The sequence below is a fragment of the Ambystoma mexicanum genome, chromosome 2p (assembly GCF_040938575.1).
Source record: "Ambystoma mexicanum isolate Mex_15411 chromosome 2p, UKY_AmexF1_1, whole genome shotgun sequence".
Taxonomy (NCBI): Eukaryota; Metazoa; Chordata; class Amphibia; order Caudata; family Ambystomatidae; genus Ambystoma; species Ambystoma mexicanum.
Window position 1 is genome coordinate 147399980 of NC_090923.1, and position 27014 is coordinate 147426993.

The 27014-nt window shown below is 48.1% G+C and overlaps 1 protein-coding gene across 4 annotated transcripts in view; it reads right to left on the reverse strand.

Moving 5' to 3' along the window:
* Positions 1–27014, reverse strand: part of ALDH1L1 (aldehyde dehydrogenase 1 family member L1) — a 685374-nt gene that overhangs the window by 235647 nt on the left and 422713 nt on the right. For all 4 annotated transcript variants that reach the window (XM_069643393.1, XM_069643394.1, XM_069643395.1 and 1 more), the window contains one exon: positions 23391–23482. In XM_069643393.1, the coding sequence (XP_069499494.1) occupies positions 23391–23482 (92 nt within the window). The remainder of the gene's footprint in view (positions 1–23390; positions 23483–27014) is intronic.

The following is a 27014-nucleotide window of genomic DNA, read 5'->3' on the forward strand; positions in this document are numbered from 1 at the left end:
GGACACCTAAATCTGCCCTCACCCTCCCAAAATCACAACAGCGCTTCAAATTTACCCCAGTGTCCACCCAAGAAGTAATGCACATTATTGCCTCACTCAAACCCTCCAACTGCCAAGGCGATTCCTGCCCAGCATCTGTTATTAAAGATGCAGCCAAAGTTCTGGCCCCCTGTATCACCACACTCATTAATGCCTCCTTTCGCACAGTCACTGTTCCAACCAATCTGAAAAATTTGTGGGTAACTCCCACTCCTAAAAAAAAACCACATTAGACCCGAGCATTCCCACCAACTTCAGACCCAACCAACTACTGTTTTTCCTTCTCAAAATCATCGACAAAGCCGCCTATGACCAGATTCAAATGTACCTTGAGACCAATAAACTACTTGGACACCACCAATCTTGATTCAGACCCCAGCACGGAATTGAGACCGTCCGCCCGATCGATCTAAAAATCCAGATTGATGACCTGAAGGACCAAAGGAAACCTGTTCTCTTGCTTTGGTTGGATCTGTCGGCCACCTTTGATCTGGTTGATCACAAGGTTCTGTGCAGACACCTAGCCTCTGCGGCCCACTTTTCAACAGAAGCAACAGCCTGGATCCCGTTCTTCCTTAACAGATCCATGAGGGTGTTCTCAGCCTTGGCTGTAGCTGATCCCATCCCCATCTCCTGTGGTGTCCCTCAAGGTTCATGTGCATCACCGGCCATGTATAATGTCTTCACTAAACCACGGTTTGATGAACTATATTGTCTGGGTGTCACCTACACTAACTATATAGATGACACTCAGATCCTCTTGCCCCTGACTGGTGACTATGATAATGACCTTGCTCTCATGAATAAAATCTACCTCATCATTCAGGCCTGTATGGCCACTCACAGGCTGTGCCTGAATGATGAGAAATCAGTGTTCCTCCTAGTAGCCTCTCCTTCTAACATGAAGAAACTGAGCAACCAATACCTATCCTTTAACATCGATGGCAACAATATAAAGGCGGTCAACGAAGTTAAAACCCTGGGTTTTTACCTCGAAACCTCCTTGAATCTACATAAACAGGTCAGTTCCACTGCATCGACAGCAGCTTACACTTGTAGGCTTATACACTGCAATGCACGGTACTTAGGTGCCAGCAAATATATCACCAACAAATTACAAATCCTGCAGAATAACGCCCTTTGAACTGCCTTGGGCATCCCCAGACGGGAACATATCCCAACAACTAGGCAAAATAAAAACTGGCTCTCTATCTCAGACATAGATTCAGCTCAACTCAGCCTTCCTCACGCATAAATGCCTCAACAACGCAACCCTTCAATACCTAGCAGACAAATTCTTCAAAAATAACTCTGCCAGACCTACTAGGAGGAGGCTGCAGTTTCCCAGATATGGCTGCCCAACTATGGAACATCCTCCTCTCCCTCCTTACGTACAGACCAATCCTTCTACAAATTTGGAAATAATACCAAACAATGGCTTATCTCCAAAGACACACCGTTGCAAACCCCTAACCTCAGGTACGCATAGAGACTCTCTATCCGACTACCATATTTGTATATATCTCATCAGTCACGCTGTACCTCCTATGTACCAGAATAGCATTCCCATTCCTGGCTGTACTTTCTATACATTCCTTCCTGTATATATCTCCCTACCTATTTTTGTGTATCCCTTAGATACATACTCTGCCCAGCTTCTAGTTGTGTATTATTATGTATGTAACATGCCCTTTGTTATATGTAAATATTGTATACGCCGCTTCTTTTGTCTGTAACCATGAATATGAATATTCTTGTAATGCGCCCAGATACCTCCGGGTGAGGCGCACACTATAAATAATAAACACACCCATCAACATACTAGGAAGAGAGTTGTTAAACAAGTTTAACGCTACAATTTCATTTTCAGAGAAACGGATGTTGTGCACCACAGGGTCTCAGGAATAAAGGGGAAGGCGCTTTGATTGTCCAATGAATTCCTGTTCAGATCATGGTGCCCCTCCCCAATAACTGCAGGCAAACAAACACTGCTAATACCTAGAGGAAGTAGTACTGAGAAAATACATGAATATACTAGTTGCTACAGATGAATAACAAGGACTGGCGATCAATAATGTGCATCGATCCCACACTGACAAGAGTGCCGGACACAGAGTTGTTCAATACAAAAGCAGGAGGAGGGAGAGGCAGTATTTGAACTGAGCATACGATGTCCAGTACAGGTAAAGGAAAGAGCAGTGCCACAGATGACAATTGGTGAAAAAAGAAACAAAATACTTGCAGGAGGATTTGGAAAAAAATCCTAAGGTTCTATGGACCAAATGACCCGATGATGTGGGCATACTGAAAGGGGCAGGGGCAGTACACATTAAACTAAAGGAAGGAGCACTGTTACCACAAAGTAATGCCCCTTTTCCCGAGAAGCAGAAAAGGGCATATATGAGACACTGCATGCCCTATGGCAGCAAGGTATAATACAGGAATATACCCCACCATGTAATACGACAATCTGATTAAAATAAAATCAAAGGGAGGGCTGTGGCGTTTCATACAGGATCTACGCCCTCTTCCAAGCAGAGTACTGTGAGAAACCTGATGGTATTCTCTCAAGTAGACCTTGAGAATCCCTTATTCAGGTGGCCATGGAAGGGCTGACGCTCTCAGATCCCAAACCTGTGGTTGGACGAGCGAGGGAGGATCACTGGGGAGGGGACCCTGGGGTTATGCTCGGGGGAATGCCTCAGGTGAGACACAGTATTATACCGAGGGAGAGGATGACGAGGTCTCTGAGGCTTTTGTAGGCCGGATTACATATACCTCCCTTCCACCCAAAGAATCCACTTTATCCAAGGACCCCTCCATAAATGAGATATCCCCTAGAAGCCCAAACCCTGTTGTATTCGGAAACCACATTTGTCCAGAATCCCTATTTTCCTGTTTTCTACCCAAATACTGTCAATCATTCTTATCCATGTCCTTCTGGTTATTATTTCCTGATTTCAGAATCTGCTTTTATAACACCACTACCCTTCCCACAATCCCCCTTATTCATCTCGCCAACCCTACAAAAAAACTCACTTTTCCGAGTTAACCAACAACCTCTTTTCTTAGGACACCTTTTCCCCCATCCTACCCCGTAGGATATCTAGAAACCATATCCCCCTCATTTTCCAACAAACACTTTCTTAAACTGTGACAAACAATGGACTTATACTAACACTGTTTACTGGACATGTACCAACCCACGAGTCAGGCAGAGGCAACTGACAACCACGTACGCCTGATGACCCTTAACCTTCCCCACAGGGATTAAAGGTGGAGTACGAAAGCACACTTTGAGCAAGGCTGAATGCACGAGGAGACAGCTACACCAAACCGGCAGTTCAAACGGTGAAGGAAGGCAGTGAGACCTGGAAGGATGATAAAGGGGGAATTGCCCTTGCCCTTTTCAACAGAGACCCACAAAGCCTCCAAAAAGGGAAAGCATAAGACCAGGAGCTGCAGCTGGCGTGCGGAGCAGCAGATGTCAATGGTACACAGGGGCCTCCCACTTTGATAACGCAGGCAGAGAAGCAAGCTGGCTACTGTGATACCAACCTTGACTCCAGAGAACAAAGAAGCTAATGGGTGCATGGGGCCGCAGGGGAAAAAGAGGACTAGTTTGTGCCAAACGTAGACGAAAATGTTTCTGAATTTGTAAATGGTTACATGATTTGTGAAAAGTTCCTGCCAGGTCATACTTTGAGAGTAATAGAGGGAATATTACTGTGATCGGAGGGGCCATTCGGGTACTTGTATATAAATTATGTCAACATGCAAGAGAAATGTACCTCTTACAGATACATGCTTACTGTGGTGTGTCAATTTTCACGTTGGCGTGAGGCTGGTCCCTGTGCCCATAATGACGCCCAGTCGGCGGCGGATTTCTTGGTGAGGGAGGTATTCCCGAGTTAGGGGATCCCAGACAAAATTAGCTCCGACAATGGTCAGCATTTTGCAAATCATTTGATTAAAGAAGTCACTGCTGTGAGAAAACCGAAGGAGTCTCCCTGACTACTCCCTGTGTGTCTGTCATCCAGGTGGCTAGGACACGGCCGTCGCTATTGGATCCAGTTCCTGGGGGTGGACCAGTGAGGGAGGACAACATGGATGGGGCTCCTCGGGGAGTGGAAGTGGGACACTGACGTGTGAGACGTGGTATTCCCCTTCTTATGACACTGTTTCCCCTTCTCACCATGTAGGATATGCATATACTCTACCCCCCTTTTTTGACGCGAACACTTTCGCATATCATGAAGGATGATGGACTAACACTCTAGCGATTTACCTGACATGTCCTAACACAAGGGTCAGGCAAAGTCAGGCAATTGACCAGAATCACACATAACGGATGGCCCTTTCCCTCCCCACAGGGATAAAAGGTGGAGTTTGAGAGCACAATATAATCAAGGCAGAGTGCACAATGAGAGAGCTAACTCAGCACAGCAGTTCAAGAGGAGGAGGAAGAAGGCGCAAACCGACAAAGAGACAAGAAACCTTGCCCTGTCCGACCAAGACCCGTGAAACCTCTGGAGAAGGAATCGTAAGGCAAACAATAGCCAGCATGTGTTGCAGCAGATGTCAACAGCACACAGGGCCCTCCTCCGCTGATAACCAAGGTGGGGAGAGATGATTATCTCTGTGGTACCAACCTTCACTTCAGAGAGAAGAAAAGCCAAGCGGTTCATCACAGCCGGTGAATCGAGGGGCGAGCCGATAAGAAACCGAACTGTGTTGAACGAAAATAGCAAAGGCTAATTGAACTGTGAAAGAGTACAAAACTGTTGATATCAGAAGGGGGAAGGGGGGCGGTCGACCAGCAACAGTGGATTCAGGCACCACATGGGTGCTCACTCAGGAAACTCTGGGCGATTAGCCGATTGTTGAACTACCATAACCTGAAAGCCTTGGGAAAGGCAAGAAGGGGGTCATAGTGGTCATACATGGGTCCAATAAAATCCTCTGTACAGTCGAAGGTCTTTGACCAACAGATGATTGGGAAGCTAAGGGAAGTGAATCCAGCATCATAAGAACTGGTTGAGAAAGTATACGATTGACAAAGCTGACAAGAGTGAACACAAAAGAGGGATGCCGATAGACAGTCCCAATATACAGTGTGCTGACAAGAATGAACCCGGCAGAGGGATGTCCACAGTGAACTGTTTAAAAAGACATTAAGAGTTGTGAATCTCACAGAGGAGATTGTGTTGAAAGCCGTAGTGAACCCAATGGAAGGAAGGCCATCAATCGAGAGAGGTCTGAGCCCGGAGGAGGGGGATCCAGAGGTGGAAACCCATCACCAATAGAAAAGGACCGTAGTGAATCCGACAAAAGGGAAGGCAAGCATTTGTGAAGGGTCTGAGCCAGGAAGAGGGGCATCCAAGGGTGAGAAGTGAACACCCACCGACCTGTGATAAGACAGAGAAAGGTGCAACAGAGAATGTCTTATGAATGCATGTCAGAGAGAACCCGACAGAGGCAGGCTGATATTCAAAAGGTGTCTGAAATGGAAGAGGGGGACCCAGGGGTGAAGAGACATCACCTCCAGGACAATCAGGAAAGAACTTTTGTTTATTATGAACCGATCAGACCCTCAGAAACAAGAAACTTAACTATTGAAGGTCCTGAGATTGCAAAGAACATTAGGTGAATTAGAGCCTGGAAGTGGGAGATCCAAGGGGTGAAAATGCATCAGCCATCATACAAGCAGAAAGGAACTTTTGTTTATTATTTTTGGGAAGACATTAAGTCCTCTGAGGCAAGAGACTTTTTTGTAGAAAAGAGACTTAAGCACCGAAGGCCCTGCTTGCCGACAGCGGAACTGTTGGCTTATGCTGGGAAAGCTCGAGCGTGTACTGTGCTCCAGAATACTACCCTCTCCTGTGCTGAAAATGAAGGGATGGGAGACCCCAACTACCGCATCCTGACTTATTATTTGTGAACAATTCCTTCTTTCTTATGAAGATTATCCCACACTTATTCTTGTATTTAGCTTAAGGATTGGCAATAGCTTTCTTTGGTAAAGTTTTTTTATTTGACAAGACGCCAATCGGACTGCCTTATTTTTTGATGGTTGAATGTTGCTCCCATCTTAGACTTAGGTTTAGATTAGGCATGTTTCTAACCTACCTATACAGTTATAAACAACCTTGAACTGTGATCACTTGTGTCTGTCTTTACTGTTGCCATCACGAGTTTCTTACACTGCCCTCCTGGGGAACACGCACAAACTTTGCATGGTTTAATCACCCACAAGCCAACGGTTTGGTTGAGAAGATGAATGGTTTACTAAAACATTGGCAAAACAAACGTAAACGCTTGGTAAGTCTTGGTTGCACTGCTTACCTCATACACTCTTTGCTTTGCGCAATTTCTCCTGGAGGAGATCATCATCTCACTCCACATGTCATTGTTACAGGCCAGAGAACACATGTGCCTATATCTCCACCACATACAATCTCTGATGTGAACACGTCTTCCAACATTCTGGGCGAGAATTCCATACGTATCTCACAGAATTTACAACAAGGCTTAAATATATGTCTCAACAGGCAAGACCAAGAGTTAAGACGGAGCAAGAAAGCAAGCAAGGTGGTGAGCTTCCGACAAAGCACTTCTCCATCCAGGAGACAAGATATGCATAAATAATCACGTCAGAAAGTGGAAGGAGGAACACTTCACAGGTCCTCAGAGTGACTTACCCAACACCAACCGCAGTAAAGATCGAAGGTTGCACGGATGGGTCCACATAACCGACGTGCACAAAGACAAGGCCACTGCCTCCCACTTAGAGGAGCAGAGCGCAACATGATGTGGAGCATCATTGAACTTTCATATACTTTTTTTTCAGCTATAAGAATAAAGACTAACAAAGGGGGAAGGAGAGAGTGTTTTTCAAAACAATGTTGTTATAAATAAACGGCAAAGGTGTTCTATTTTTTGGAGTATAAGGATGTAAACATGCATTTGTATAGGATTCATATTTTTGTTTTGACTGGTATTTAAAGAAAAAAGTGATACAAAATCAAATGAGAGTTTGAATAGACGCAAAAGACATTTATTTGATGAAGAGGGGTCCCATCATGACACTGAAATAGGGCAAAATATATAATCTGGAAACACCTGGCATGATGAAATGTTACGTGTGGGTAAAGAGAGGACAAATGGTACAAGCTATGTCTGTTGACTAATCCTACACGTAATGGGGGTACCCAAGCTCCGTCTGCCTTTGGCTGTATCTTATGAGGAAGCAGGATGTCTAATGCACCTATTCCTCTGTAAAACAAGAGTTTATTCCAAGGAGCAAATGTTACAGTTCAATGGGTAGATGAAGGGGAAAACGTCTACGTAGATAATTATGTGCAACTAACAGGATGACTGAAAAGAAACAAAACACATGATAGTTGAATACATAACCGAGGGCTCTAAAAGGGGGGAGCTAAAGATTAGTGAACAAAAATAATTACAGTGGATAAATAAGGAGGGGCATAGCATTCCCTGGTGTCATACTAGACCATTGATGACGATAAAAAGAGCAAGCAGTGTGGTATGGTGGCCAATGGGAAGGGGGTATAATGCAATGTCATGCTGAAGGTTTGGTGGGGTTTGAACAAAATGTGGTAGCAAAAGTGAATAGCAGCTGTAAGTCAGTTTGAAGAAAAAATGTGCATGCATTAGGTTGGATAGATAGCAAATATCAACCGGTTGACATAAAGAGCTTTACACGATTCCCTCTGTTTCAGGTCCAGTGGGTCCATTCATCTGGGGACTAACAACGGCTGTGCCAAGGTGATGGAGTGCGGCGCTGACACAGGGGACAGCTGTCATCACAGACGTGTGGTGGGCCTGTTGATCTAAGGCCTACGGCCAGCTTCTGCCTGAGTGGGCAATTCTTCATAGTCAAAACTAACTTATGTAGTCCAGCCCTAAGCAGTGAGGAGCCTTGCGCTCAAAGTACAGCAGTGCATTAACGCGCGGTCGGGCGTAAATCAAAAAGCATGTTCTCTACAGGGAACTATAGCTGCTCAGGAAAGGGAGTTAAGGCGATGAAGAATAAAGTCCTACTCCTTGAGGAGAGTCTACCCTTGCAGATAGAGAATTTTCAGAGTTCGGGAATAGCTGGGGAGCACAGGCTAACCCAGCCAAGGTGAGTATCTTTTAAGGGATTCTCGTGCGTAAAAACAGATGGATGTGCCAGGGGGCCACCAGTAAGTGATGAAAATACTCACTGACCCCGACACAGTCTGGACCAAACTTTACCAGTCTATTCCACTTCGCTAGTAGGTTTCACCCCTGCAGTTACAGGATCGTCTGTGGCGACACAGTAGCCTTTTCTCTGCTCTCGAAGAAAGGAGGATAGTTCTGGTGCAGCATGTCTAAGGACACGGTGGGGTAGGTCTGCTGGCACTTACAGTGACAGTCACCACCGCGGGGCAACACTGGGACCGCAAATGCTTGCGGCATGGTGCACTCTCATAAATCGCAACCCAGAGGAGCTAGGACAACAAGCTTTGATGGGAGAGTGCCCAGGGCCACAAGTAAGCGATTCCCAAATTTGAGTCTCAACCTTCCTGTGCAGTACTCCGGGTTCAAGCTGGACAGTTCACTGGATGGCCCAGGAACACTTCCGAAGGGGCTCTTTGTGAGGGTAAGCAGGGGGTGCCGAGAGTGGTTGTTCCCACTAATCCAAAAGGGCGAAGTGCCCTTGCAGGCCTTCTTGGTACAATGCAAATCAGGAGTCCGAAGGGACAACAGTGGGGTCAGGGTGACAAACCTTCCTATCACGTCTCCGGCGGTTCCTCGAGTCAGCTCTTTTGTTAAGGATACTTGGCTCCTTCTGTAGTTCAGTGTAAACTTCAGTTGATCGACCTGGAATGGATGCAGAGCTCCTTCTCATATCCAAGAGTGGTTTTGCGCCCAAATCTCAGATAGCCAATGGAAGATCTGCTCTCTTGCATGCACGCCAGGTGTGGGCCAGTGGTGGCTCATGTTTTTCCCAGTCATTCAGGCCTACCAGACATACTGGCAGCAGTAGTGTGGATTGGGACCAGACAGTCCCAACCCTCTTCCTGGGCATTAGCACACGTGACATGCAAGAGCCTGCGAAAGATGTGGTTTTTGCAGGAGGCTGCATACCCAAATAAGGAATACCCGAGTCGCTCGAACTCGGTGAAGGTAAAGGGACAAAAATGGCCAAAGGAGATTTCGTGGCATGGCCGTTTTCGGCACTGGCCACAGTATTGGGCCAAAAGCGGTAAACCCGGTATGGTCCATAAAAACGAATTAAAAATACTTGAAAAGTAAACTGCTGCCTTCATTTCGTCCCAGCACACTTGCATACCCACCATCAAACACTCCTCCAACCTTTCCAGTGGGAGAAAGACCCCCCCCACCCACATTTGACCACCCAGGATCAGCCTTGCCTTGTACCAAAGCTGAAACACCAGCGGTTCCTCGATTCTGTCCCTTAGGGGCAGGGTCCAAATACAGCTTAAGGGGGAAGGCCACGTGGTCAGCCATCTGTTCTCCCCCATTCCCTCCATAGAAGCCACAGGACTTCAAGAACTGGGTGACATAGCACTTGCCTCCAGAGTCATTCTTCTAAGGATATTGGGGCCAGGATTACATTGTCCAGCAGCACCCACTGTTTGTCAGTGTGCAGGTCCATGTGATCTACCAATATGCTGAGCGGCCCTGAAGTAAGTGAAAAGATCTGGGAACCCCACTCCCCCCTCATGCTTTCAGAGTATCAGTGTCCAATAGACAATCCTGTGTTTGGCCTCCACCCAGAGAAATTTTACTAGGGCAGGCTTTACTTTCTTGAAGAAGGATTTGGGAACCTTCACCAGAAGCATCTGAAACAAAAAAGGGAACTTGGGCAGTATCACCATTTTAATGCAGTTTAATCCTGACATTCACGCCCACATCTCCATGTCCTTCCGCACCATTGCCCATAATGGAAGCAAGCTCCAGTGATTTCACTAGGTTGACCTTGAAGCCAGATAACTCCCCGTACCTTGCCAACCCCTCCAGTATTCGAGGGACTGATTGGGCCAGGTTGGTAATATAGAGCCAGGCGTTGTCCGCTAAGAGGCTGACCTTACGTGTTAATCCCCCTATAGAGAATTCCCCATTCCTTCATCCTTCCTCAACCCTCTCGCCCATGCTTCCATCACTTGTGCATAAAGCGACAGGGAGAGTGGGCACCCCTGCCTCCTGCCCCGTTGTAGGGTGAAGGCATGCAACGCACCCCCATTCACCACCACCCTAGTCGTCGGTTTGGAATGCAGTGCTTTGTACCTCCTCCATGAATGCCCAGCTCACCCTGTTGAAGGCTTTGTCTGCATCCAAAGCCAGGAACAGGGACCCCCTCTTTCATCACCAAGGGTGCATTAAGGATGTGCAATGTCTTATGAATGTTGTCTGCCCCTTGCCTATGCTTGATGAAGCCCATTTGGTCTCCATTTATCAGTCGCGGGAGACATTGCTCCAGGCACGACGCCAGCACCCTGGCGGAAATCTTGGCATCTGCAGTTAGTAGGGTGATAGGTCGGTATGAATCACAGTTGGCTGGGTCCTTCCGTGGCTTTAGGATTACTGCTATTAAGGCCCTGAGGAACGTCGGCGGGATGGTGCCACCCCCCACAATTGCATTGAACAGCTTGGCCAGAGGTGTTGACAATAGAGATAGAACGTGTGTGATGATAAAACATCCGGGGCAATAGTGGTCGAGGCATGAATATCGGTTTCTCAAACCATCATTCAGCCACATACCTCTAGTACACCAGAAGGGATCCAAACAGACTGGAAACAAGTAAATTATAAACCGCCTTGTCCAATTTTGGTAACGTGGACGGAACGGCAGGCTCATCTCTGCTTGGATCGTTGGTTAGTTGCAACAGAGCGAAAATACAATTATTACCCAATGATAAAAGGGACTGTCCAGTCAAGGTGGCCTAAAAAGATCTACTTTATTATTATTATTATTATTACAACAGGCATTTCTAGCACTACAAAATACAACCCACACTGTAAAGTAACTCAGGGGACAGAGAGTTTCACAAAGGTAGTTGGTAAAGCAATCAGTCTTAACTGTTCAAGGTTATTTGGTTTCAGCATCAAAGGAGAACGGGGCCGTAAATGTCATTAGGGGCCTTCGGAGAAGGACCAGGGGGACAGAACCACAATGTACCTGGTGCTTCAGATGATCCTAATGCTCAACAGCGTTCAAGATGGGAGACAGCTGCGGGTATTAGACGGCAGGCAGTTCAGCAAGTGAGGCTGGACGGATGGTGCAGTCTGGCCTACACGGCGGGTCAGGGTCAAGAATCGCTGTCTGAGCTGGTTGGCGGATCTGGAACTCTGCTCGAGGCGTCTGACGGCTTTAGTGACTGCAGCAGGACAACAGTCAGTGGCGCAGTGAGTGGCACTTTGAGGGCTTGACTGCCTCGAAAATGTCCTTAAAAGATGGACGAAGATGGACGCTGGTTGATGCTTGTTGTGGCACACCTCCTAGCTTCTTTGCAGGGCTTGTGCCATCATTTAAGGTGAACGGCCCAAAGCTGAGGAGAGTGCTTGCAGACAACTGCCTTGTCCTTTGTTCAGAGACTCTCTGGCACTTCCCACCAAGGAAGCTTGCTGGCGGAACCTCGTGGGGCACGCTGTGTGCTGGCTGGGTACCTCTGAAGCTGCTGGAAGGGTCTTCCGATTTCAGTATCTCCCTCTGTTCCCTGGGATATGTTTAGGGGCGTGATCTTGCTTCCCTCTTGAAAATCCTGCCCTACCTTCACTGCTGGAAGCTTTAAGGCATGCTGTACCTTCAACCAGGGTCCAAATGAGTCCTCCGTGCTCCTTTTGAAGTCAACGGATGATCTGCTAAGTGAGGAGCTCAGCCCTCTTTTAAAGCTTAATGGGCCCCAGTGATTGGTGCAGGATAGGCCTACTTTAATGAACCAATCCTGTGTCCTATCAAAAATCTTTTGTTATGCGTGAGGTCAGGGCCAGAGTTGCTTTGCAACAGGAAAGGTAAGAGGTGACCATATGCACTCCTAAGTCCCACCCATCTTCCTGTCTGTTGTAGACCAAAGTGTCTCTCTGGTTAACTGGGCCCTCTGTGGCTATTGATCAAAGCGCAGTTCTCCCTTGAAGTTTGTGGTGATAACAGACTTCTGTCTCCCTTAAATTACATAATTCGTCCCTCTGAAAGGGGTCCGCTCTGCAAGGGTCGCCTACAGTAAATAGTTGACCCAGGCATGCCATTCACTGTCCTTCATGCAGAGTGGTGGGAACTAGGTTCATGTTGACCCTGCATATCCAAGAGGTGTTAGTCCTGCCTTCTTCTTGTTCATTCTGCGATCAAGCCTGACGCAGGCCAGTTCTAATTAATTCCTATTAGTATGCGCTGCCACCAGCAGTTTAGACAATAGGAAGGCAGTGCCATGGCCACAGGCCCCAGAACACAAAAACCACACCATCTAGTGATGGGGGCAATGGGTCACTTGACTCACTTACGCCCCTTTGGGACCTATAAACACAGGGGCCCTGGCTGGACTCAGTCCTGGCGCCTTTGGCTCATATAGAGATGCGAGCAGGAACACTTTATTTCAGTGCAAGACTGCTTTTACTTTATTTCAGTGCAGGAATGCTTTTATTTTACAATAACTTTCCAGGAGTTGAAAGCCTTTATTCCAGAGAACATCCTCATGTGCTGACTTATCGGATGTGACTCCCTAGACATGGTCTTCATGTGCTGACTCATTGGATGTGGCAGGGTGTGGCAGGCAGGCTGAACCTGGTGGGCGTGGCTTCAGAAGCTCAGCTATATAAGCTGCTCCATCCTTAAGGCCGGTGCTTCGCGTTACTGTGCACTTGCGTGCAACGTGACGCTCACCGCCGCTTGGACCAGTTTACTTAACTTTGAAACCAGGTGTTCTCCTGCATACTCACCTCCAGGAAACCAGTGCTTCATCGCTTCATCTGCTGACATCCAGTGATCTTGATCCTGACGCCGCAGCACTGCACTCTGCATCCATGAACTCGGACCCTGCGAAGAAGAAGAAAGACAAGTTTAGAACATCCGTCCTAGGGCCGCGCCGCATTTGAACCGTGCGCGCCCCCTAGTTAACAACGTACGAGCTACTGTACCGCTGCAGCTTCATTCCTCATTCCCTCTGTCTCTCGCCTCGAGCTCCGCAGCTTCTGCCGGGCCGGCAAGATCACCTGTAAGGGAAGAAAGCAAAAGAGCAAACATCAAAAGTCGAACGGACACCAATACAAGACAACACACTTTACAATACAACAAAAACAGACGAAGAAAGACAAACGCAAACAGGAACACTTACCTGAAGTATAGTGGCTTAGTCGCAGCAGGACTGGACTACCACGTGCAAGGGACCAGTGAAGGAACACGGTCCAGATCATACAAGCGCTGCTGCCAGAAGCAGCAGGACGGAGTGCTCGCCAAAACTAATCAACAGGTGAGCTTTCCAGGGACATCACATCCCATGAGTATCACGGTTTGGGAGAAGGGGTCTGGAAGGGGATCAGGCGCACAAGCTGGCATAATCACACCCTCTGTTCTCCACGCAGGAGCAGTCCCGAGCAGTATCACCTATTTCCACCAGTCACCACATAAGCGCAGAGGGCGAAGCCGGACCCGAGCAACCTCACCCCTGGAAGTGCTGCAACCGTGCTCCAACGTCTCTGCAGAGACCAGGTGAGCATAAAAGGCAGATCCATGGAATGATATGATATGGCATTTATAACGCGCCTATACACAAGAGTTACTAGACGCGACAAGACAAGGGGGGGAGGGAGGACAAAACAACAATCTTACTAGGCCTTGTGTCATTCAGATCATGCAAGAGCAGGGAAGGGGGAAATGCATAGGGTGGGGTTGGGGGGTATTCGATGTCGAAGTGCAGGTCAACGAAAACAAAGATTGCAGCTAGCGTGTGGCAGATAAATGAAAGAGAGGGGACTGTAGGGTTTCAGATATAGACCACAAGTGCAGGGGGGCCAAGAGGTAGTGCAGGATTGCAGCTAGACAGGCAGGGACCATGGTCCAAAATCAGAGGGTGACCAGGTAACCAGTGCGCGGAACAGGCAGAAGATCAGCAAGGGAGAGGAAGAGAAAAGGCAGAAGCATAGAGAAAGGTCTTGAGTTGCTTCGGGAACCGGAGATGGTTTTGCTCAAGTTTCAGAGAGGCAGGGAGGCTGTTCCAGAGGGAGGCCCCAGCCGAAGAAAGATCTGCCACCAAATCTTTGCTTGGAAAAGCAACTGATCCTCATCCTGTGTGGTGGGCAAGAGGTGCCAGGTATTGGTTGATCAGCCAGGGAGAAAGATTAGACCCCTGCGGAACACCACAGGCAGTGCGAGAGATAGAAGAGAGGAAGGATCCCAGTTGGACCTTGGAGAGTCGGACAGTGAGAAAGGAGGTCTGCCAGGCCAGGGTCTGACCAGTGATACCCAGGCTATCACGAAGCTATTTAGCAGGATGGCATGGTTGACAGTTTCTAAAGTAGAAGAAAGATTGAGAAGAATGAGGACAGAAGGAAGTTTAGAATCGAGGTTTAAGAGCAGGTCTTCATGGATGTTCAGGAGAGCAGTTTCCGTGCTTCTGGCTGCTCTGAAGCCAGACTGATGGTCGTGGAGACAACCAACAGATTCAGTGTGAAGGTTAAGCTGGGAGATGGCCAGCTTTTCCAAGAGTTTGCCCAGGAAAGGAGTAATGGAGATAGAACTCTAGTTGGACAGACAGGAGGGCTCGCAGAGGGTTTCTTAAGAAGGGGGTGCACAAGGGAGTTTTTCCAGAGGGAAGGTTCCAGTGGCAAAAGAGTGGTTGCAGAAATCGGCCAAGGCTTGGGGGGGCAAGGGTGTCAATGTGGTCCTTGATGGATTTCGGAAAAACAGGGAAGAACCTGTTTTGACGAGACATTCATAGTTCGGACTCGTCTAGAAACGTTGTCAAGGGTGAACAGAAGAAAGGAGGAGGAGAGGTGGCCCACAGGGGGTCTGCAAATGAGGAGGAAGAAGGAGAGGGTAGACAGGATGTTGGGAGTTTTACTGATGAAATGAGAAGGCAGGGCCATGCAGAGGGCCTGGGAGGCAACAGGAGAAGTAGAGACTGCAGCAGGATTGGCCAGCTCCTTGCAGATTTTAAAAACATTCAGCTGAGTTATTAGATGCTGCAGAGAAAGGGGCTTGGATATGTGCCCTCTTCTTAGCATGGACATAGTCTGTATTGCCTTCTGAGGAGGCGATAGGCCAGTTTGTCCGAGGGTGTACCTGTTGCCCTCCACTTCCTCTAAGCCACCCTACACTTGCGTTTAAGCGTTGCACTTGGATTTGGGCTTCAAGCAGATCCTCATGACAGGGTCAAATAGAGTGAGAGAGAGTGTGAGAGAGAGAGAGAACCAGGCATTCAAAAGGAGTAGTAGTCCTAAATTGGAATGATGGAACCAGGTGAGCTTATGGCCCTTTGGAACGTGCATATAAAATTAATGTAATTACACCAGAGTCCAAATAACCGGACCAACTCAAGAAGATGGCAAGTTACTGTTTTATCAACAGTGATCTAAAACAGGCAGTTTACAACTAACATCAACGGACGTACGCTCAGTCTGTCAATGATCACCACAAAAAAATAAAATGCACATGCTCAATAATGTGTCAGAGTGACGTCCAACTATGTGGCAATAGTGAAAAACATATCAAGGGTCGGGATTGGTTAAGGGAAAGATCTAGATATTTATTTATATAGCGCGCTAAACCCGTAGGTATCTGGGCGCATCTGGTTACATTCAGTATCAAAGCATAGTGACAAAATGAGTACAAAACATTCTTATGTCGTAGTTAGTCACACATAGAATTACACATTAATGATTTGTAAAGAGGCATAGTACAGTAAAGATTGACAGTATGATTACAATCATAAGATACAGTAAGATATGCACTTATATAAGTGCCAGGATTGTTACTGGCTGTCCGATATCAGGTCGACAGCTTTTTCCTACCTCTTAAAACATGTAATTTCAGAAACATTAGATACACAGTTTCTCATTGGTCTTACAAGCTATAAGGTCCTTTGATATACAGACTAATACAATTGGTTGGTACGAGTGTGCCATGTCTGGAACGTTTGGTTAATTTAGTAGCACGTAAGCCCAGACCCAGGTGCAGGGAGATAATACATGAAGCTACCTCACCGCCTAATTAGCCTAGCATCTCTCATCACCCATGCCTTCTGCCATGAAACTGTCTTTGTACTTGGCCTTGGAGAGTATTTTCTTCTTTGGGAATGCAAGGGAGTGAGGGCACTCGCTATTGTGTCTGGATCTCCGAGTTCAAACTCTATTTCCATTTTTGGCTCACGTGACAGGAGACCACGATCTGGTCCATTTTGCAGTTTTTAAATGTTCTAAATGAATTAATACTTGACATTCTTTGTGTTCTTTCTTGCACCTTAACTTGAGATGATTCATCCCCCACACAGTCCTTCAGAGTAGATAGCTTACCTCAGACTCCCTGCCCTTCCTTCCCTGACTTTCACACACCCATTCCCCCTTTCCCCTCCTCTCTCCTGCCTTTCCCCCTCCTCCCCTCCTCTCAATCTCTATCTGAGTCATCCAACCATGTGTCCTCATCTTTGTGATCACATCTGTCGAACCACCATGATCTCATCCCTGCCCTCTAACCCCTCGCCTTCCTCCACTGCACCTCTCGCCCCCCTTCTGACATTGTAACAAAATCACACCCCACAGCACCCAATCAACTGCCCCGGGCCTCCTGCCCACACCGCTTCTCTTATCCAACCAGATAAACAACATGCGAACACCGGAGGGATCCACCCCCTACCTCACAACTGCCCCCAACACAACAGCGTGGTTTCTCCCCCTTTAAACAACCAAGTCAGGGGGATCCTTGGAGCCCAGTCAAGGCCAAAGACTGTCACGCTCACCTGATTCCCACGGAGGCGCAGGTCTGGCTTCGAGTGCTGATGCTTCTTCTATGGTGAAGCGCAGGACTCTGAAGATGGACTCACTGGCTCGCAGGAATATTCCCCTGTGCGTAAAAAGGGAGTATTACCTACTGACGGAATAATGCTCAAGCCTCCCACTCCCTTCCAACCCTCCACGATACCCTTCCTCGATTCCCCATGAAGTCTCACCTTAGGGTCTGGAAGGATGAGTTCTCCATCCTGCTTCTGATGCAGTTGAAACCCAGTTACTTCACTGGATTGAGGTTTGATGGGAGTTCAAATAAGCTGGACTATTCAGGTAAGGCGCTGTAAGAGTTCTGGAGCAAGTTCAAAAGTTCAAGCTTAATAATAATGTTCATAGTCTTATTGCAGCAAGCGCTAACGCTTATGTCTTTTTCCCCTTAGGGGCCGGGGTTCGGAATGCCGGAGATATGGCGCCGACCCGAATTGAAACGTGCAGTTCCAGTAAATGACAGGTAAATTCTGGATGAGCGTTCGGGTAATGTCTTTGCATTCGCTCATTCAATGTCTTTGTCTTTTTTCCCCATAGGGGCCGGGGTCCGGAATGCCAGGAAGCGGCAGGACCCGAAATGAAATGGGAATGACCCAACAGGTAAGTCTTAGAAGGAAACTGAGCTTTTCCTATTCCCTTCCTTCTCTCACCTTGTGTTCTTGTCTTTTTCTCTCTAGGCTCTGGGAAGTGGCTGCGGATCCGGATGATCGCTGCTGAAGATGGAGGTGCCCAGGAAAGGTGAGTGAAATGCAGCGCTGCAGCGATCAAAGCGAAATGCTTTTAAAATGATGTCTTCCCTTTCAGGATCGTCTGTGTGAAGTCTCCATGATGCAGCTTTAGCAGGTAAGGTCTTCTTTCTCTCCAATTCTCTCTTAGCAGGTGACCCATGATGCTGACAGGCGTGGCTGAAGTCCAGATGCAGGAGCTGACACGGTGAGCGTCCAGCTGCGAGGAGCAGAACAACGCGAAGCGTGAGTTGCTGATCGGGCGTGGTTTAAATAGCTTTGGAAGAAGTTCCAGGTATGTATCCTTCCACCGATCAGGTATGTATCCTTCCCCGACCACACCCAGGGGAAAGTAGGTCCACAGGTAAAGTAGTTCCATTCAGGCCTCAAGAGGGCCTGGATGTAGCAGCATGGTCTGCATCAGGTAAGTGCACCTTAAAACACTTGAACACATGTCTAGCTTTATGAGCCTGGCGCCTAAGGCGCCAGGACTGTGTCCAAAGAGCCCCAGCTTGGGCCCGCTGGCACTTCCCTGGGGGAAATGATGCCTGGCTCTGGGGTTGCTGGGTCGGACCTGGCTCCTTGGAGGTAGGCATCATGACAAAGACAGCATGCATAACAGGGACTACCAAAGAGGTCCCCAAACCCCTTTCACAGGTACTCTTATCGGGTGATTCAACTTCTTGAACTTCCAGGCCCCAAGCACCCTGCACCTCCCCGAAGCTCGATTCAGGCCTCTGGGCTCACCTCGAGATTCCTGCTCCTACACTTCCCATGCTCTTCTCAGGAGCCTCCACTCCATGGCCCTGTGGGGTTGCGTCGGCTATACCCCTGGTCCAGCCCCCGTAACCTCCTGTTGACGCTGACTACCCTGCGAATATCCACTTTCCCTGTGACCCATGGACCCTGGCCCACGACACACACCCAACCTAGCAGAGATGTGGCTAGTGCTTATTTATGGGTTAGTGAGGGGGCGGGGGTCGAACCGCATGGAGTCAATGCAGCTGTACCTGCAACTGTTGGGATCGGGTGGCCCTCCAGAGTGGGCTGAGCTTGGATGGTGTTGCTGGACGCACTGGTATGGGGAGGGACGGAGACAGCTGGAACGACGTGCGTTCCTCGCGTCCGTGAACCGAACTGATTGGCTAGAGGCCTGAGTGGGGTCATCGGATAACAGGACCCCTAATGCGTGTTCTTTCCCTTTTTCTTGGATCATCAGAGCGAGAGAGAAGCAGAGCGTTGGGGAGAAGTATTCCACAGGGCATATTGAGCTGCAGCTCCTGAAAGCTAAAAGGGAACATCCATATTCCGACCTCTAGTCCGGCCTCCCACAAACGTTTGAATGCTCTCGTTCCATGGTGAGCCAATACTTTTCTTTTGTTTTCAACCTGAATAAAGGACATTTACTTTGAAGCAGATACTGTCTGCTGATTGATTCCTTCAGAGGCCCCACAAGGTCCTCCGTGAAGTGTCTCACCTCCTCCGTGACCAGGTGACATTTTTCCCCCTCCCATTCAAACACCAGCGCAAAGGGGTACCCCGATCTGTACCTCACTCCCTTCTCCTGGAGCCATTTAGATAGGGGGAGCACTTCTTACGCCTCAACAGAGTGTGGGCCGACAGGACCTGGAAGACGCCCACCCTAGAGCCCTCCTATTCAATGTCTCCAAGGCACCGTGCCATTGCGAGTATCTTCAAATGGTTACCTTAATAGTGCATTCAGGCCAGGGCAGTTCGCAGCCCTCTGCTTCCTTCTCTGGCTCGGTGCACTTGTCAATGATTACCTTTTCACCTTCCTTGGACCACAGGATCATTTGTATTATTTCTTGTATTTTGCGTTCCAGGCCGCAGAGGGATTCCTCCTCCACTTCTGCAGTCCAAATACACCGGAGGTTATTACGTCTCTCTCGGTTTTCGTTATCTATCTTAAGACATAGCTCCTCGTCCCTTCTCTCTTGTTCCTGTAAGTGTGTCTGTTTGTACTTCTGCGATCCCCTCGAGGCCCGATTCACCTCCACTCCTTCTACTCCGTCTTCCATTGTTACCATCCTTGCTGAGAGGTCTGATACTTTCTTCTATATCTGTCCGCATTCCCCTAATCGCCACCAGAATGGCATGGATATCAGATTTGATGATGCCGATCTCAGCCATGCATGGGTGAGGTACTCCTTCACCATTTGATGCCGCCATCGCCTTACTGTCCTGATATCGGTACTGTGCGAGGTTTCCTATCCCACTCATTCAGATGCGATCTCTCTTGTGTCCATGGGTGCACCTCCAGATCTTGTAGGCACCTGGCGTGCCCTTTACCAGCCTTCCCTCCTCGGAACTTCGTGGGTGTATCGGCCGCCCCCAGAAGCAGCCCACCTCTGTAGGACACTGCTTGTGGTGTGGCCCCCGCAGGTCTCTACTCGCCACTGGTCTTTCCTTCCCCCACAACTGTGTGATCACCGGGGGAGTTCCCCTCACCGTTGTTTCCAGGGGGCAACTCTGCTCTTTATTTCCTCCTGGGGTCCGATGGGTGACCTCTAATCCACCTCCACACTCTCTGCAGCGCCCTCGAGCACCTCCATGCATTGAGCACACACCTTTGTAGGCCCCCCTGTGGCACAGGCTTCCCTCCTATTGTCTTTGACTCTCTTGGGCCTGGGGTCGAGCTATGCCTCCGGGATGGTCTACTGGGGGTGCCGGCTGCCACTCACAGTATCAATATTCCTGCTCAGTCTGTTACTGGTAGGGGATTCCCCTCTTCCTCTAGCCCCACCAGGTCCAGGGTCTCAATGTTCCTGGGGAATGGCACCCCATTGCAGCCCCTACTGTACCTTGGCCCCTCTCACTTCTGGGCAAGAGACCTCCCTTGCACCACCGCACTGGGCTCGGACTTCTGTTGATATTCTTCAGGAGTCGCTGCGCTGAGTCCCTCGGCTCCTCACATCAGCCTGCACAACACACCGGGGCAGCCTTCCTCAGCTTCCCAAGGCCTCCCGTCATCCGGCAGATCACAATAATTGCAGTCTTCGCCACAAAGCTCCACTGCGGTCTCGGGTCTCCCCCAGCCAGTCCTCGTCTGCAATCCAGATACTCTGGTCTTGCCCCTCCTCTGCTAAGCACTTCCAGACGGAGTTCAGTCTGTACTATGGGACCACTGCAGGGACTCGTGCTTGCTGCCGGGCCCGCTCGCCGTCGTTGTAGAGGGCCCCTTTCCACCACGGGCAGTCTTCCTGCTCCACGGCACCTCTACCCATCACTGTGGGCCCCGGCCGCCCGTTGCCTTGCTCACCGGGGGATCCGAAACTTCTTTGGACCTCTGGGGCTCCCTACCCAGACACTTGATGGATCTCCTGGGGGTTCTGGATGCTCAACTTTGCAGAAAATCACTGTGTAACACCGGGGCATGTGGCCTGCCTACTTTTGTAGTTCCGAGGCAATCCGCTCAACATATTCTTGGATTTTGTCTAATTTTTCAATAAAAAAATGTGTTGATTCTGTCAGATTTTTTCTGGGTTGCTGGTCCCTCGCGTTAGGTTGAGGGTTTGGTACAATGCTTAACTACTTCAAAGACAATCCACGGCCAAGGAGCAGAGTTCCTAAATGAGAAAATAACCGTCTACCATCCCACAGGACCACTCAAATCAAGCAACGACATTCGCTTAGACCCAAAACCATACAATAAAAGAACATTTGGAGGATGATCTTTCTCTCACCTGGCAGCTTTAACCAGGAACGACCGACCAAAAAACATATGCAACACAAGGGAGCCTCTTGAATTCAGAAAACTACTCAAAAGTTGGCCCTTTACTCTGGATCTGGAAGGAAACTACTAGGAAACCCAGCGGGAAACAAAAATCCCAAGGAGTAACCCATGACCCCTAACATAATCTTCCATAACTGGAGGGCGGGGGGGTGGGGGAGGACGCCCCAACCACCCATGTCCACATACAACTGGTCCACGGAGGAAATCTAGGTAGGGAAGAACCCCACACGGAACAGGCAGGGAGTACCTAGAACCCTCTAACCCAAACATCGCCAACCAAGGGCTGAGGAACACGCCTGCATCAGCCAGATAACACATACCACCAGAGTAACACAGAGGAAAGCTGCCACTCCTAAATGTTTCTGCCAACTAGGCGGACAAAATAGAATACCAAACACACAGGATAATCATAGATGTCGAGTGCAGAAAGGCAGAGCCAAAGGTAAAGCATTAAGAAAAAACCTGCTAATCCAACTCTAAAACCTCAACTTTTCTCATACAGTTCTCCTACAAAAACTCATACAACCGCTTTTTGACACAGCAATCCGCACGTAGTTCACCACGCTGCAACAATAGACAAACAACACATAACTCAGCACAACAGCACACAGGGAAGTCGCACCGACCCGAAAACAGCACTTCAGCTCAGCGAACGGTGCAAACCGAACTTAAGTTGCCAACAGGAAATCAAAACTCTCAATTTCTTATTCCCACTACACTTTACTAACTGCTCCCCACTCCTGCCCTTTTCAGATCCACCAGAGCGCCTGGGGACCACTCCGGTGGTGACAGTGCACGGTACAAATACCTTTAACATTAACAAAGAGGGATCTGCTCCTGTTAGAGGCGGCTGCAATGAGGTTGGTGAGGTTTTCCGGGTTACGGTTTTTGTACCACTATTTCTGTAGGGCTCTGAAGGACCGTTTGTTGGAGGAGAGCTCAGGGGTGTACCAAGGGATGGATGGTGCAGTCTAAGTTCGGCTGGTTTTTAGGTGGGCAGGAGTGTCCCGTTCTGGAATTACAGTACAGACTGACTAATGGGAGCATCATCTACCTTTTCCTCAGTTGCAAACTGCAGGGTTCAAGATTCCTTAGTCCATATTATAGAGGGCATTAAGTCATCATGGCCTTCTGAGCTGTAAACTTGGTTCTAGCTGCCAAGCATATCAAATTAATGCCTGTTCCTCTTTTTATTCCTACAAGTAACACAAGCTTGCTGTACATCCTGCTTCCTGACTTTGGTACCATGTTAGCCTACTGATCAGAAACATTTTGATACACCTTATTTTTTGCCAGACCTTGAAAACCTCAAAGGTTGATGTCCTCCTCCCACCAACTCAACCTATGCTCCTACTTGGAATAGCTTCAAGACATCGCCTTGGTAGATTCAAATATTTTTTCCCTATACTAATCAGAATAACGCTATGCTCTGAAGGAAACATGTCAAGAATATCAGAAAATATGTATGCGCAACAAGAGTGCAATACAATGATTAGAAGAATGTAACTCGAAAAATACTCTCTACACCTCCCCATTACTATGAAGTTGACTTTGTAAAGTTCTGAAAAACTTTAATGAAATAAATATATATATATTAGGTCCAAACAGTTGCAAGGGCATTGCTTCCTCTCTATGGAAACACATACTTTAATGTTCACCTTTCCCTCCCCTCTTCCTAGCAACCCTGAATTAGCATTCATGCGAGAGCTATTCTAAACCAAAGCTGTACCTAGAATATACCAATACTTGGTCCATTCCACACTTTACTGGGCCGGTCAATCGTCTAGTCGAAGGATGTCCATTCATCCACAAAATGGCGATTTGTGCCCTGTTCTGTAAAACGAGAATCCCAGCAGGCTCCCAAAAGAAACGTATGTTACCTGACAACATCCATGGACGCAGCTCCGGCTTTGAAGAAGTCAGTGGAGTCCTCCACCGTCTGTACATTCGTGAGTATCCGCTCCCAGGCAGCCTGTAAAAGAGAATTCACATCACATGACATTCAAGCCAGAACACCACGAGAATACATTTGAACCAGTTCAGCAGTTTAGATTTCTCATGTGGGAGCAGTACACAACTAGCCATTTTGGCAGTGGGATGAATTTCTAGTAAGTACCTGGAAGACAATCATTTAAAATGGACCTTGAACGGGCATTAGCTAAAAAGGATTTATCCTTCACAAACCTGAAGCCAGTGTTTTTAAAAAGTCTTCTGGTTATGTCTTGTTTATGTTCGGAAAGATTTCCTTTATGTGTAATTTTCCCTCCACTTTTGGACCCACCAGACTTTTTGCTTTTGGTTGGCTATCCTATCCTCAACTTTTACCAGTGGAGCCTTCAGCTATGCTCCCCTGGGCTTTTGCTCACTTGTTATGGGGAAACCGACACGTCGTTCAGACTGTCAGTACTGGGAAACTATGTTTCCCTTAGTCTTTGACTATGTTGCCATTTCTTGCTAACTTTTTAACAGTGCACAATCTACATTCCAGTACCGTGCACTGGGGTCCTTCTCGTTTTATGGCTCTAGAAACACTCAAAGGATTTTTTGGTGATTGTACGAGTGTGCCTGGGATGAACTGGCAACAGCAGTTCCTTTTCATAATGTTTTACTTCTTGTTACGCATTTACTTGTTTGGTTTAAGATTGTGGCCAGGTCCGAAAAAGGCTAAGCCACAAAGTCTTTTGTTCTGTCCCATGGACATTTTTGTCCTTTGCCTTCACCCAGGTCGAGTAACCTGAGTTTTCTTCATTTGGGAATGCAGCCTCCCGAGAAAACCGATCTCTTTTGCGGGCTTATGCCAGTCATGTGTGAAGCGGGTTGGGACTGTCTGGTCCCAATCCACACTACCGTTGCCAGGATATCTGGCATGCCTGAATGACTGAGACCACCGTGGACCATGAATGGACCACGACTGGGATGCCTGCATGAGAGCAGATCTTCGATTGTAGCCCTCGATTTTGGCGCAAAGCTAACCTTGGATAAGAGAAAGGGGGCTATGCATCCATTCCAGGTCAATTTCCCGAGTTCTCACTGAACTACAGAAAGAGCCAAGCCTCCTGCACAAAGAAACAGACTTGTGAAACCACCGGAGACGCTTTGGAACGTTTTGGCATCCTTCGTCCTCTGCTGTCCCGTCAGACCCCTGCTTTCCTCTTCGATCAAGAAGACCTGCAAGGCGCTTGACCCCTTTGGAATAGTGGGACCAACTACTCTAGGCGCCCCCTGCTTACCTACCGAACGATCCCCTTCGGAAGTGTTCCTGGGCCATCTAGTGAACTGTCCAGCTCTGCCACAGGGTATCCCGCAGAACTGCTGCCGTCTTGTTTGTAAACCCGAGACTTGGGACCTTGCTTGCTTGTGGTCCTGTACATTCTCCTGCCAAATATTACAGGCATAGCTCCTCTGGGTTCCGAATTAGGAGATTGTATAATGCTGCCCACATCTGTGATTCCTGCGTCACTACCTGTTGGTGACGGTCACTGTAGGTGCCTTACTGTTCTGCTCTCCTGTGCCCTGAAGCCTGCTGCACTGGAATTTTCTTCATATCTCCTCCAGAAGCTGAGAAAAGGCAACTGTCCAGTCACAAACGATCGTTCTATCCCTAAGCCGCTGAGAGCCTTCTAGCGACCTCGACTAAACTGGCAAAGTTTTGTCCAGACAGTTCAGAGTGTTGTTTAGTACTTGCATCACAACCAATCACTTTTACAAACAAATATCCCTTAAAAGGTACTCTATCTTGGCAGGGATAGCCTATGCTCCTCAGCCATTCTCACCTTTTGAAAACTGCTCTTCCTTCAAGGGCAGACAACACTTGAATAGTGGGAACCAATTCTTCATCGCCTCAAGCCCCTTCCTGACTTGCTACAGCCCTCCCAATAAGACCTGCTTTTTACACTGCTTGCACGATTGTGTGTTTTTACACACAACTGTACTGTTCAGTACAAGGATTCCCTCTTCCTAGGGCTGGACTCGAAAGTTAGGGAACGACTCTGAAGAATTGCCTAATGTTCCTAGTGTGTTAACTCACAGGTTGTGGATGCGTTTTACTTCTGTGGCGCATTAGAAAATGTAATATATGTATATGTTATTTAATATAAGGATTTTGTGTGGTACCCGTTTGATATAACTAAAGTGTACATGTGTCTATTGATCCGGCTGACAAATGTATAGATATTTTTCATAATGTAATTTGTGGTTCGTTACTGTGTGGGCTTCGATCACTCTCACCCCTCCCGAGACTTAAGTCTTGACCGCCTGCCAAGGTACCTAGATTGCTCTGGCTTGTCCAGAAGTTTCCCCTATTTAACTAAATCGAGGGTGGCCTCCTAAACATCTGCCCACCAGGTCAGAGTTTAGAAATCCATCTTAACGGCTAGCTAGTCTTGAACCAGGATTTACAGGCACTCTTTGCTGGCAGATTCCCAGAATGTCCAGATCCCATTCAGCTGGACCATGCCCTCTTGCCCTCAAGTATTTCAACCTCTGGGCTGCTCAGGAATCGTCCGGCTCACCAGGGATCCTTGGTTGCTTCTCAACATCCCACATTGCCTGCCCCAGGTGCTTCCTGGCATGGTGCTCTGGCGCACATCCTCCTCCTCCAGTCGCTTCTCCTTTGATGCACTTCCAACCTCTCCCTCTTCACTGTGCTGCCTCATTTACCAAATTTACCGAGGCGAGGCAAAGTGTGCTTTTGCTCTTTCAAAATAGCCACTGCCTCAATTCCCGTTTTGCAGCTCTCCAGATCCCCACTATGGGTGTTAAAAGCTTTACCATCTCGGTTGAGGGGAGGTGGGGGAAGGGGGCCGTCATTAGGCCCCCCACATCCTTCCTAAAGGGCCCTTGCTTCACTCTGAGCCATCACAATGGCCTTTCCGGGCACCTAATGGCCGTCATTCTTGCCACTCATCAGGCGCCAAGCCAATATAATCATACCAGTGACAGAACATAACTTAATTAAGTTAGCTATATTCTGTCACTGTTATGGTTATATTCACCTACCCCGCATGCTTCTACAACGCCTCTCTAGTCTAAAAGCCACCATCTGGTGATCATTATCTTTGGCCCATCTGTATTTCATATTATATGTTAGGGCAAATGGATCAAGGTGTACTATCGGCGGGCCATATATGAGTTTCCACCAGGGTTGATGTGAGCTCTGCAGACACATGCTACTGCACCCTCCTAAGCTTTAAAATTTAGGAGGGAGCAAATCAGCACAAAATGGCCTACTACCTTCTGACCAGAATCTAGGAATAGGCCAAGCAGTGACTATAGGTTTTTGCTGTGGGATAAAAGCAGGAATGGGGAAACTGCACACTCGGCACAGCCATCTAGTCATGCGGAACACTGTGCGCTTTCTGCTGGGGACCCTTGAAGAGGGATAGGGGAATGATCCCACATCATTGTCTCTTTTTGTTTTACTACGGTAGCCCCAAGCCTGGAGCAAGGACCACAACCAATATAAATGAGGCAGGTGGAACTTGTGTGGCTTTGCTTTCTAGATA